This window comes from Taudactylus pleione, unplaced genomic scaffold (genome assembly GCF_031769625.1).
Source record: "Taudactylus pleione unplaced genomic scaffold, aTauple2 ptg000518l, whole genome shotgun sequence".
NCBI classification, from domain to species: Eukaryota; Metazoa; Chordata; class Amphibia; order Anura; family Myobatrachidae; genus Taudactylus; species Taudactylus pleione.
Window position 1 is genome coordinate 4,520,329 of NW_028284920.1, and position 14,672 is coordinate 4,535,000.

Here is a 14,672-nt window from a genome sequence, read left to right on the forward strand (position 1 = left end):
GGCATGTGCTAAGCCGGAATGCAGCATTGCGGCCATAGTTTTTTCGGATTTCTACTCGCACCTCAGGAGGGGTGCCGGGAACTCCTTCCTGGCGCTATTTAACATCGTAGTGAATTGAATCGCCCAAAGTTTGTTTGGTTTTTAAACATATATTGAATTGGTCAATACCAATGACTTTACAAAAAAACATACTTATATTATGACTTCATTAAAAAAAAAATACATAAAATAAAGCAACATAAATCAGTGTAGATATTTCCCAGGTTAGATTATCTGCATATGCACATTATAATGGCATAAATAACAGGCTACTTGATATAAAATGTAAACAGATAGAGGGCTGGGTGAAGCACTGATGGCAGAAATAGTGCAACCAAGACAATCTTTTACTCATCTTAAAACTATCTATTGGGAATAAGGATCTGTAACCTATATTTAAAAGTTTTATTTGTACCATCCAGTTGACTTTTTCATTTATTGGGTAGTATATGTCCTACAGAGTAAATGGCTCCATCTTTCTACCCCCCTTGTGTACTACTAAGCCAAGTGTTTGTATCGGCAGAGCTCCTTGTTTTGTTGCCCACGGATACGATAAAGTGCTGTTGTGTTCTTTGCATTGGATACAACTGTTTTATAAAAATCTATGTTGAATCCCAAGGCAAGGAAATTAAACAACTCTATAATTAAGTGGCTTAAAAGTACACTTCATATATATATATATGTAGAAAAGAGCCAGCAAATCCTATTAATCAATAGAAAAAACTTTATCCATATAAAAAGTGCATCAATAAGTTTCCAGTGCATCCATGATAAAGTGCATATTCAGAAGAAAGGGCATAGGATAACTGGGTATATACAGTCAGGTGCATAAATATTGGGACATTGACAGAATTTTCATATTTTGGCCTCTATTCACCACCACAATGGCTTTGAAATGAAACAAACAAGATGTGCTTTAACTGCAGACTTTCAGATTTAATTTGAGGGTAATTACATCCAAATCAGGTGAACGGTGTAGGAATTACAATGGTTTCTATATGTGCCTCCCACTTTTTAAGGGGCCAAAAGTAATGGGACTATCAACTCAAAAGCTATTTCATGGACAGGTGTGGGCTACTCCCTCGTTATTTCATTATCAATTAAGAAGGTAAAAGGTCTGGAGTTGATTCTAGCTTTGACATTTTCATTTGGAATCAGTTGCTGTCGACCTCAATATGAGATCCATGGAGCTGTCACTATCAGTGAAGCAAACCATCATTAGGCTGAAAAATCAAAACAAACCCATCAAAGAGATAGCAAAAACATTAGGTGTGGTCAAATCAATTGTTTGGAACATTCTTAAAAAAAAGAACGCACCGGAGAGCTCAGCAACACCAAAAGACCCGGAAGACCACGGAAAACAACTGTGGTGGATGACAGAAGAATTATTTCCCTGGTGAAGGAAAACCCCTTCACAACAGTTGGCCAAATCAAGAACACTCTCCAGGAGGTGGGTCTATATATGTGTCAAAGTAAACAATCAAGAGAAGACTTCACAAGAGTGAATATAGAGGGTTCACCACAAGATGTAAACCATTGGTGAGCCTCAAAAACAGGAAGACCAGATTAGAGTTTCCCAAACAACATCTAAAAAAGCCATTACAGTTCTGGAACAACATCCTATGGACAGATGAGACTAAGATCAACTTGTACCAGAGTGATGGGAAGAGAAGAGTATGGAGAAGGAAAGGAACTGCTCATGATCCAAAACATACCACCTCATCAGTGAAGCATGGTGGTGGTAGTGTCATGGCGTGGGCATGTATGGCTGCCAATGGAACTGGTTCCCTTGTATTTATTGATGATGTGACTGCTGACAAAAGCAACAGAATGAATTATGAAGTGTTTCGGGCAATATTATATGCTCATATTCAGTCAAATGCTTCAGAACTCATTGGACGGCGCTTCACAGTGCAGATGGACAATGACCCGAAGCATACTGCAACAGCAACCAAAGTGTTTTTTAAGGCTAAAAAGTGGAATGTTATGCACTGGCCAAGTCAATCCCCTGACCTGAATCCGATTGAGCATGCATTTCACTTGATGAAGACGAAACTGAAGGGAAAATGCCCCAAGAACAAGCAGGAACTGAAGACATTTGCAGTAGAGGCCTGGCAGAGCATCACCAGGGATGAAACCCAGTGTCTGGTGATGTCTATGTGTTCCAGACGTCAGGCTGTAATTGCCTGCAAAGGATTTGCAACAAAGTATTAAAAAGTGAAAGTTAGATTTAGGATTGTTTAGTTTGTCCCATTACTTTTGGCCCCTTAAAAAGTGGGAGGCACATATAGAAACCGTTGTAATTCCTACACCGTTCACCTGATTTGGATGTAATTACCCTCAAATTAAATCTGAAAGTCTGCAGTTAAAGCACATCTTGTTTGTTTCATTTCAAAGCCATTGAGGTGGTGAATAGATGCCAAAATATGAAAATTCTGTCAATGTCCAAATATTTATGCACTTGACTGCATAGTAACATGCATCAAGCCAGAAGGTACTCATCATAGCAGCATGAACCCGGATCCCTCAGACCAGTGACACCCGACATCAGCAGTTTCGGTGTTATCCAAACCCCTTAGTCATGAGCTACCCGGTTACCCTATGCCCTTTCTTCTGAATATGCACTTTATCATGGATGCACTGGAAACTTATTGATGCACATTTATATGGATAAACTTTTTTTCTATTGATTAATTGGATGTGCTGGCTCTTTCTCTACATGTCTATATCTTTATGTGCCTTGCACTCCTGATTTTATTCAAAAGGTGTGTGCTGCCGGTCTCATTTGGACTACATATACATATAGAACATCCGGGCAGTTATTTCCAGAATGCAAGTGCACTCTAACCTTCACCATATATGCGGAGGCTCACCTACTGTACATTGACTCCCACTGTGAAGAAGACAGGCCAGCAGGCAGGCACAGTGTAAGTATGAGAGCAGCACAGGAAGTGTGTGTGTGTGTGTGTGTGTATATGTGTGTGTGTATATATATATATATATATATATATATATATACACACACATCTGATATTATATTTCTATAAATAGTGAACGCTCTGCTACAGAGATATTAAATATTAGAGTTTGACTTGTGTTTAAGCAAATTTCAATAGGACTGTCTGTAACATAAACATATCTTTAATGACTAGTGTAACTTTTTTATATACCGTATATATTTCTACATACCTAAAGCCCTGGAAGGATTATTTAATATAACATAAAATGCTGATTGTTGTAGCACATTCATCTGGCGAGTTCTAGTGCTGGCATTAGGCCAGGAAAATGTAGCTTTATTGCACAGACTGACATTTAGATTTATTTGTTTTTTCCTCTATTTCGTTGATTTCACATTGAATTTCTAAATTTTTCATAAAGGAGGCTGGGGGGAGCGATCTATACCAGCTGATTTACAGTACACACCGTTTCTCAAAATAACCACAGCAGCACAATGCTGTTGTTTAATTTACGTCACTCATGTTTTTATGTGATGGTCTGTGGCTCGTTCAGTTAAGATCCTTGTTAGAAGATTCTGCAGAGGCTCTTTCTCTTTCTTAGATCTGTGGTTCTCACACCATTTGCCAACACTCTTGTCAACTCAGAATGAAACTACTTAATCCGTAATAGCTGTATCTTCATTATATTACTATCTTTTTTTTTATTTTTATTTTCATTTATATGTTTTGTCTGTATTAAAGTTCTTTAAAGAGGAGCTCCCCATTAAAAAATAAAGTTTAGTCACAATTTAACAAAATTAAAATCTGGCTTTTTTTTTTTTTTTTTTAGAGAACATATCTAAAAGAATGTTAATACCTTTTTTTTAATGAATATATTGTTGTGTTTTAGTGTAGTGTGTACTGGAGTGGGTAATTTGCTTATACTTTTAATAAAGAGCTCCACCAAAAAATATTCGTACCACCTCAACAGCTAGCAGACCCACAGGGATTGGGGATTGTTAGATACTTCTGACATTTGTTTAATGCACTGGTTCTCTGTCCTCAGGATCCCACCCAGGTCACATTTTCCCATATCACCCAGCAGGTGCACAGGTGTAGTCATTACTCACACATCACAGGTGGAGCTAAATATTTCACTTGTGATTCTGTGAGGAGACCTAGAAAACATGCGCTGTTTGGGGTCCCGAGGGCCAAATTTGAGAACCTGTGGTCTAATGCAGTGGTTCCCAAATACTAACCTCAACGCACCCTAACAGTCCTGGCTTTAAGTATATTCATGGCTGTGCACATATGGTTAAATCAGTGACTGAGGTACTGATTTATTCACCTGTGCTCAATCATAGATATCCTTAAAACCTGGACCGTTAAGTTGCCTTGACGACAAAGTTTGGGAATCACTCGGTCTAAAGGTTAATTTTTCTACCTGAAATGCACGTTCTATAGCTCATTGGTCGTCTGCCCAGTCAAACACTTATTGCTCTTCAAACAAGAAATTGCTAAGGTTTCAAAGTGCTTGAACGTGACCTAGTCAGGGTGATGTCACACTAAAATATTGTGCGTGTACCATAGTTATTTAAAAGCGAGAGAAAGCAAAATGATCCTACAGATTGTCTAGTGACATTTGCTTGGCTATCTACATGAACAATTTTATATATTTTTTACTTTATATGATAAATTTAGAGAAATATATTTTAATTTTTCTCATCCTGAAAATGAAACTATATTGCAAGGCATGCGTGATGATTATACCAGTTAGCATCACTACTGCCTATGGAAACAGAATTACTAATTTGCCCCTCCCCCTAGCTGGTTCCTCTGAAAAAATAAAAACTTGGGCAAAACCTTGAGACCACCGAAAGATCTGGTGGGCCCCATTACTACAGGGTGTGGCCAGTCACATGATGGCTTGGCTGTTCCACATTGTCCCACTAGAGGGGGCGTCGTCATGACTTGGTTAGGTCTCCCAGACAAGCTGGACCTTACAGGCCCATGTGCTGTGTGCCTGTCCCCTCCACTACTTCCCCCTGTGACCCTGGCACATTCCCTGGAGGATGAACTGCAAGCCAATCAGTAGCCTGCCTAAATTAATTTGTAATACAGAATTAGTAGAGCCCTCTGAAAACTGACTCCAGGGCCCTGAATAGAGGTGGGAAATGTAATATAATTTAAAATTCTGAAACTGCACCTACACCTATTCCTATTTTAAGGAAATTACACCTTTTTAGAAAGCGCGAGTATGCCCTCAATACACTAGAAATGTCTACTGCCCTTAACCAATATATGGTCGCACATGAAGTATGTCACAGGCATTTTCCTGTACTCTCATTGACTCACTTGTTGCTGTGAAAAGCTGAGGTCTAACAAGCCTTAGGAGGGGGGAGAAAAAAAACTAGGATGTAAAATAAGATGCAGAAAGCTTTCATCGTCTTAAGTTAGTGATTTCATTTATAGCAAATATTTTCCCTCAAAAAAAGCTTTGTGCTCTTTTTAGAGGTCATTTCCTCCTTTTGTTATGATAAAAAGTCTGTTTGCAGTAACTGTTTCTGAAGAATTACATTGGCCAACTCTTGAGAAAAAAGTCAACTGCCTGTGTGGTGAAAAATGAGGGAGCTGTATATAAACTTCTGCTGCTCTGCTTTGTGGTTGGAGAATTGGCTTTGGGAAATGCAATGAAATAACATTTTGAGATAATCATCACAGAGCTACATAAATGAAGATGGACTTCAATTGCAGTTACATTTATTGTGACGAAACAGCATATAAGTGATATTTATATACCTTTTGTACGGAGTATATATACACTGTCAGCCAGAGATCATAGGGGAGATGTATCTAGCAGTGATACGAGTGGAGAGGTGGACAAGCAGAGAACTTGCCCATAGCAACCAATCTGCTTCTACCTATCATTTTGTATAATATACTTGATAAATTCTACCTCAAAGCTGATTGGTTGCTATGAGCAATTTCTTCACTTGTCCTCTTCACGCCTTTCCCAGCTTGATACATTACCCTCACTGTGCGAAAATGTTTGTAATAAATATAATAAAGAGAGAGAGAGAGAGGAAATGATGGGCGACACTCCGAGTCTTCCAAAATGGTGAATTCTCTGTGTCATACCATGCAACGTTTTGGGGCTCACTCGCTCCTTTTTCTAGGTATCATGTTGAGATATATATATATATATATGTATATATATATATATATATACATACATACATACATACATACATACATACATACATACATACATGTATAGATGGATTCAGTATTATGTACTGCCGGCCGCATGGCTGGCGTTTCAAATCCCGACAGCGGCATCCCGGCAGCAGTGAAAATCCTGATCGTCTCAAGTTAAGTATTTCCTACCCTATTCTATCCCCTAACCCTTACTCTCCCTTAGGGGTGCCTAACCCTAACCCCCCTCCCAAGTTCCTAACCCTAATCCCCCCTCTAAGTGCTTAAACCTAACCCCCCCCTTCCCCACCGCCTAAAACTGAATCCCCAGGGGGGTTGTCTAACCCTAACCTCCCCCTGGGGGTGCCTAACCCTAACCTCCCCCCGGGGGTGCCTAACCCTAACTCTCCCTTCCCCTAGTCGATCGGTAAGCCGGGTGTCGGGCTCCCGGCGTAGGTAAAATGACAGGCATCGGGATTTCGACGCCTGGCATTTACCCCTTGCCGGGATTAGACCGTCGGGAAGTCGACGGTCGGGATTCCATCCGTCTGCTTCCCGACTGCTAATATAAATTATTTTAATGCAGTCTTTTTGTGGCCTGAGTAGTTTCCATTTAGGTTACTTGATTTATTGCAGTATATATGAGGAGAATCGCATGCCTCTGCTTTATCAGTTTTCAGTAGACAACGTCCAATATAAGGCTTACGGAGCAGCACAACGTTGTATGTTTAGAAAGTTCAATGCATTTCAAATACACTAGGCATTATTTTAGAAGCTTTGAAGTGTAATGACTGCTAATAAGGATGAGATTGAGCCATTTTTGTTGGCATCAATGATCCATTCAGTACCTACATTTTACTAGCATTGTAAGGTATACTGACATCTACAGTGTAAGCCTGATAGAAGTATAAACGCTCATCACCTATTATGGAAGAAATGCACAGTTATGAAATCATGATGAGCCAGCAGCCATGACTTCCTGCAGTGTAATCATGTTGTTTCTTACTATCCTTAGCCTCTGTAGAGAAATCTGCAGTGTCATTTAGGGCTTTTATTTATTAAAGGGGAAAAAGACCATTCTATGTCAAAAACTGGTGTTCTCAACGGAGCTTGGCCACTATGGAGATGATAGTGCTGCCACTGGAATAAAGTTTCACCTGCTCATGCCGGAGGAAGCTTCCCATGGGAAGCTTATATATCTTCAACTGTTAGTCGTTATCAACATCTCAGGAAAACAGAAAAGAATGAATACAAAAAAATTATATATATTTAAAAAAAATGTTTTTGCAATGGCTAATATTTTTTTAGTTATATTTTATGTATTTTGATCTCAATTGCAGACACCTCTAAAGAAATAGGGGTGATGTACAAGGGTACTGATAAGAGAGGGGATGGGCTTGTCTGAGGGTCTCTAACTGGATCGTGTAGCCACACCTTTAAATGTAGGGTGGCCATGCACCAAAAAATGGCACCCAATTTGCCAAGGGCCCTGGTATTCACAAAAGGGTGTGCCATATCTTATAGCCATGCCCCCTAACTACTAGTGCCTGCAGGCAAGGGTATAATTACAATAGGTGCAGGGAGTGCAGCTGTTATGGAGCCCAGAGCTGAGGGGGCTCCCCTTTCCTGTCAAAGTTACTGGTGTTATATACATTTTTCACATTGGGTGGTTCATATGGTCCCTTACAACATTTTGCTATGGGACCTACAAATATCTGGTTACGTTCCTGCTTGGATGGTTTCTTGGTGACACTGGTGATGTATCACACATGAATGTAATTAAGAGCTGTGGCTATTAGAGTAAACTGCTCACAGCCAAGTCTTGATTTACATATTTTTGCCTCTCAGCCCTAATGGCCATTTATTCTATAAATTTGACCCATGTCTGTGTGGCCTTCAATGAAATCATAGTCAGCTCATAAAAGAGCCACATTATTCTGTTACTGAGTGATTGTAAGCACACTAGGCCAGTGGTTCCCAAACTTTTTCAAATCACAGCACCCTAGAGGGGTTGAGTATGATATCCCGGCGACTGAATAGCCGCTGGGTGAAATACCGATGCCAGAAGCCCGATAAGTTGAAATCCCGACAGGAGAAGGTAAGCAGGCTAAACCTACCCCTGTCCCCCCACCCAACCCTAATGCTCAATTGGTGGTGCCTAACCCTAAAGCTCCCAGGGTGGTGCCTAACCCCTTAAGTCCTTCTGAGGGTGCCTAAACCTAACCATCCTTAGCCCCCCCCCCGCGGCTTACGTTATCCTGTCCCCGCTTACCTTCATTGGGGATGTAGTCTGTCAGTCTTTCTGCATCGGGTTAAAGATAGGCATCGGTATTTAGACGCCTCTCTTTAATCCCGAGTCGCGATTCCGGCCCCCGGATCCTGGCTGTCGGTGAATTGACTACATCCCCTCCTAGAGTATCAGCATTTTTTTCCACAGCACCCCTGGGCCAAACTTTATTGAGAAATTCAGCAAAAATTAAATGAAGAAAATTGTGCTTATATGTCACCCTTAGGTTCAGTTATGTGGTGGATGACAGGGCAGCGCTTATTTTTGTCCACATTTTATGATTGGCAGTCATTGGCACTGGTTTTACATACCACACTGACTAAAAATCATTTTATTTGGTACTGGACTACCAACCCAACGCACCCCTGCAAGTGCCCTGAGGCACCCCAGGGTGCTACGTCACCCAGTTTGGGAACCACTGCACTAGGCAAGAGACAATATTTAACCTCTGTGAAATGGATTTCCCATTCATATTTTACGATTTGTTATAGGACTAGTAATTATGAGACTTTTATTATTTATTTTTGTTATCGGTGTGCTAATTTGACATTTTTTACTTTATTATTTTGATTGCCTTTTATACTTTTTAATGTAAATTATGGTTGTCCACAAAATGGAGTGACTCACTTTTTAGATTTAAAATTGTATAATGGTTATCTATTAACGTTACAACCTGATCATCGACAGCTGCTTATTCTTTCTTTCTTTCCATGGTTGCTATGAGCACTAAGAAAGTAAAAAGCTTAGAGGATGGAATGTCTAATGCAATAAACTAACTCAAGGCAATATAAATCAGTTCAAGAGAACTTTGTATTGACACTATATTACTTAAATACACTTTAAACAAGGTGTTTAGTTTCCTAACTCAAGCAAACTAATTCTTGTTCCCACAAATACCTTGACGTTTCCTTTGACAAGAATGAAGACATATTGTGTTGTCCAGCATTTTTAATGCATCTGAAGGATCTTTTGTGCTGAAATCATTAAATGTTTGTTTCGATTGGCATTCAAATACATTCACAATAATACGATTAAGAAAACTAAAGGGCAGAATATTTGGCAGATTTTGAAGTTGAGGTAATTAGGTACAGGAAAGAACATGAATAATTTTTCCATTTACCTTCAAAGAATTCTTGTGTTTGTGAGCTATTTTGTGCTCAGTGCATAGGGGTGAGCAAACTCTCATGTCTTTTTTTTCCAAAACAACATCTCTCATATAGGTTTTATCACATCATCATTGGATTTAGGGATATAATAATAGGGATATGTAAATAGGTTATAAAAATACAACAATAATCAAAAAGTTGCTTTAGGTCGAATTTATGTCATGCCCTGCTGAAACTTTTACCAAATAGATAATTGATTGCTTTATCTTTGCCTGACATCTGCACTTTTCAGACATACATTTAGATCTGCTGTAATTATATCTGTACTAGATGCAAATTTGTGTTCTATCCAAGGGTATTTTTTGTAAATATTTTTTAGTGGGACAGGCATGTAATTACATCCCTCCCAACTCTCCCGACTGGGGTGAAGTTTTCACAAGTGGATGGTGTTTCACCCAGAAATTGGTGTATTGGGTCAGAATTTGGGCAAAACAGGGTGGGGCACATTTTTTGTCCAAATTTTGCTTGTGAAATGTTGGGAGGTATGTAGTTACACACTATGAAAAAGAGGAACAATTCTATAATATTTGTTTTTTATAACCTAAATATATTTAAATTATTATGAATTCCTAACTATGAAAAGTTTTGGTTTTCCGTCCAGGCAAACATTTAAATAATTGAAAAATTTAAATAAAATTAAAATAATACCAAAATATAAATCACCCGAGACAAGACTGACCTATGGAAGACATAACTGCAAACCTGTCAGTTTTGTTATGAGGTTTTTTCTAATCCACTTGCAAAGTAACTTGTTACACCAATCTGTAATTCTAGAGGTTTTTAGTTTTCTTGCTCCACAAACTTGCTTCTGAATTAATTTGTCAGCCCTTATTTAATGTTTATCCCCTGTAGGGTCCATACCAAATTATACACTTTTTATTATTTCATTTTCTAATCAATTTATCTGTGCTATTGAACTATTCATTGAATTTCAGAACATATTTTGCATAGTTCTTGAAGTTGAAAACTTGTCCGTCAAGTTCGACCTTTTCTAAATTTAATTCGTAGTGCTGTAGAAGAAGGCATGGATGTTTTATTGTGAAGTTAGAAGACTTCTTGGGCACCATAAATACTTAAGTATTTATTTAGTTACTTCTGCAAGGCCTGCTAAATGGTTTTGAACCAACAGTTGTAATTAGTGAGGAAAATATGCCAAAAAGACAACCGTATAACATCAATTCTTGAAGGCATAATCAGGACACCTGTATATTTTCGTGCAGATCTGCTTTCCGGGGGTTCTTGGGAAATACTGTATCAAGTATGTTGTCTGGGAAGCAATTTTTTTTTTTATAATAGTTTGGCTTTAAACACAAATTTAAATAACTCCTGGTTTTGTGTAAGTCAAATGTGTACAATAGATGGGCGTATTACTGAACTGCAAACAAACTGGCCTTATATAAAACCTTTTTCTTAAATATTTGCATTTGGAAATACTTATTTAAAATGTACCCATGACACACACCGGTGGCAAAAGTCATTTTGGGGTCTAAACTCATGAGAGTGGATTATCGATTCTCTAAAAAACATGCTATGGTAGAACAGACCCAGCACCGGCCCGACCATTACGCATGGTACACGGGCGTGTATATTGCCAGGCACCCTGCAAGGCACAGAGCAGAAAACCCCATCCACCCACCTTACCTCCTGCTCAAAATGAAGTAAGGGGAGAGGAAGGCACTGGGATGAGCATGAGAAATGTGCAGCTTCCCAGTTGCAATGAGGTCTGTCCGTCCCTGAACAGACCTTTATAAGGTTGCAGTTCACAAAGTGAACTTTTTAATTATATATGTCCTGCAACTAAAATAACCACTAAACGCAAATAAATACACACATATATATATATATATATATATATATATATATAAATAATGTTCTAAATGGTTACTGATGGGGCGCATCAAACCTACCACACTTTACAAGTCAAAATATAAACCTATATATATTGTGTAATATAGTCTCAGTCTCTAGAGGCTTATAGGACCCAATTTCTTTCTTTCTTTCGAAGAGGCAGTGTCACCGATGTTTCTGCTTGTTTTCAATATTGGTCAAGTAAGTCCATAGAATACAATTGAGCTTGTTCTAAATCCTGCAGCTCTACATCCTGTTAATAATATAAGTAAAGTGATGTACATTGTCCATATAGCAATTTGTCAAACTTTAATAATGAGGTGCAAATAAACCTGTATGAAAACTATAGCACTTATTTTCTTATGTTATTTATGTGATCCAATATTTGCATTCTGGGAGTTGTATGGCCTTGTATGAATTTAACTGCTGTTAATAACTTGGTACAATTGTGTATTAATGCTTTGTGGACAGAAGCTTATTATCATGATGATGTGATTCATTTGCCTGAGGGCTTGGAGTCAGCGGTGAGAGACATGAAGATCAGAGGTTATATATTTAGCAAAATAAACCAGTATACAGTAGTAGTTTTTGTGCTGAGTGTCCTATAACATACTGTATAATGTAGTATTTTTAAGGTTTACACACTTCACTATCAGGTATTACTTTTCTAATGTAATCCTTTAAACTCTCTCATTGTAGGAGTTATCCTTGCAAGACTGTCCTGTTGGGAGTCATCAAAGTAAATTAGATTTTAACTCTGTAGTAACTGGAACAGGTTCACATCTAAATGACCAGACCGAGTTTTAAAATTAGATTTACAAGATATCCTTAGTTCTTAATCTATCAAATATTTGTTTGAAGTGGTAAGACTTGGACTGATTGTAGTTACTTTTGATAACATTTTGTTTCAGGGACATAACTAGGGGTGTGAGACCGCTGCCGCTGGCCAGGGCGCAAGGCCGAGGTGGATGCATCATCTCTGCCTCAGGGCACCTGCATTTGGCTTGCAGTCTGAATAGCTGGCTGTTGCTCAGCTTCCTGGTCCTGCCCCCTCCTTCGTGACATCATGACGTCACCTTATTTTTACTCTTCTGCATCTAGAAGGCCAAGTTATGCAATGCTTATTTTATAAACAGAAGATTAATTTTCTCTATGGATACTTTCTAACATTTAAAGTTGGCCACATCAAGGTTATGCCTCTTTAAAGCACTCACCACACCCCCTTTCCATCAGAGAAATACAGAACTGCCCCACAGAATATCAGGACTGTTGAGAGGCGTGTTTATCCAGAGACAAATAATTATGCAACTTTTTGAGTGCTTTAAAAGGTACTGTAGAATGCAACTTTTTATAACTGGGCTGAAATGGTCTGCCTGTATTGAAACGATCCATTCCAAACTTTGTGTAGTTTTTACCTAGGAACAATTAATTTGCGAGAACATTCTATGCTCATAAAAGTTAGCTTACGTAATAACTGTGTCATTTTTTTCTAAATATTACAACTTAGGGGTTTATTTAATAGGTACGTGAAATGGAGCAATCTCAGCTGTTAAGTCTGTGGATTTAAAGAGGCAATAATTTATACACCGAAACCATCTTTATAATCTAGTATGACAGCTCTTTGTTTTATTCAACAACATCTAGAAATCTGTATTGTTCTCAAAACAAGATGTATTTTTTCCATTGCATATAACAGTAACTTTACATATCACAATAAATAAAATCTTTGTAGACCACAGTTTGGAAAATGAATAGAATCAATGTGGTTATGAAGGTCTAAATATACATGATTGCAATGCCACTGTTCTGTACATTTACATCATGTTTTATTATTTCATAGTCTTGGTTTGTTACTTGGAATTCTGGAAAAGAGAACATTCTGTTTTCAAGAATGAGCAATGTTTTTCAATCTCTTCAAACATTAAGTGACAGTGCCAAGATGTAAAGTTAAATAAAAGACATCACTTCATAGATTTTTCTGTAACAGCTTTCACTGTGAACTAGATCAAGAATTTCAGTGTTGAATTAGGTTTGAACATGAAAACAAAATTACATTTACACTTTTGCTTCCTTCCAAGATGGAATATAGCTCCCCACCTGTTTTCTTATATACTTTGTGCAGCTTCCCAAAATAATAAATAAATAAAACATGGGTATTATTTAAAAACTTTACTTTTAAATACTATGTGGGCAGACACCTGTGGTAAATTCCAAAGGTATACTCCTACAGGTAAATGTACAGAAGTGGTCGTGGTAGGAACTTAAAAGATATTAGCTGTAGTTTCTCTAGTATTGTGTAGAATAGGGGTGGGCACTAAGCAGCCAGCTACAGCTGGAGGGCTGCTTATTACCTACCCCTGGTGTAGAAGATGAGTTTAGATATCTGATTGGTTGCTTTGTACAACACGCCCTGTGCTGTACGGATGTTTTTTTCATAAATGTCCTCATAATCCACTGATTTCCAAACTGGGTTCCGTGGCACCCTATGCAGAGCACTTGGAGGGATGTCACGGGTAGGAGATCCAGGACCAAATAAAATTATTTATGATAGGCAAAACCAGAGTTCATGGCTGCCAATCATAAAATATATGGACAGATAGAAGCACAACCATATCCACCATCACATAACTGAACTTAAGCACAATTTACTTAATTTTATGTTTCTTCTGAACTTCTGTATAAGAAACTTTTTTGACTTAAGGGTGCCGTGAAAAATATACTGATACTGAAAGGCGCCGTGATTCATGAAAGGGACCCACTGCTATAATATTGGAAGTAGAAACAATTCTTCCCAATTAATATATAATTTTGGGGAAAAGTAGCAATAGTAATAATTGTGATTCTTTGTTCACATTCAGATCACTAAAACTGTGTCTTTTAATTGCAGGTGAAAATGAAAATGATGGAAACGTGATGGTGCTAAGTTACCCCCAGTATTGCCGATATCGTTCCATCCTAAAACGTATCCAGGCCAAACCTTCCTCCGTCTTGGCAGACCAGTTTGTACAGGCACTAGGTGGTATTCCCATCATCAACAAGAACACAAAGATCCTCTACTGTCGGGACACGTTTGACCACCCAACTCTCATCGATAATGAGAGTATATGTGATGAATTTGGTAAGTCGTTATGTAATAAGCAAAATATTGCTATACAATTATAATATAAATTACTTGCTGGCTTCCATGAAATAAAGTATATA

General features: G+C 38.2%; 1 protein-coding gene across 1 annotated transcript in view; it reads left to right on the plus strand.

Moving 5' to 3' along the window:
- The window catches only part of ARID5B (AT-rich interaction domain 5B), a 273,311-nt gene that overhangs the window by 90,349 nt on the left and 168,290 nt on the right, over positions 1 to 14,672 (plus strand). Inside the window, exon 4 of the mRNA XM_088450475.1 lies at positions 14,359 to 14,589. Coding sequence (XP_088306601.1) covers positions 14,359 to 14,589 — 231 coding nt within the window. The remainder of the gene's footprint in view (positions 1 to 14,358; positions 14,590 to 14,672) is intronic.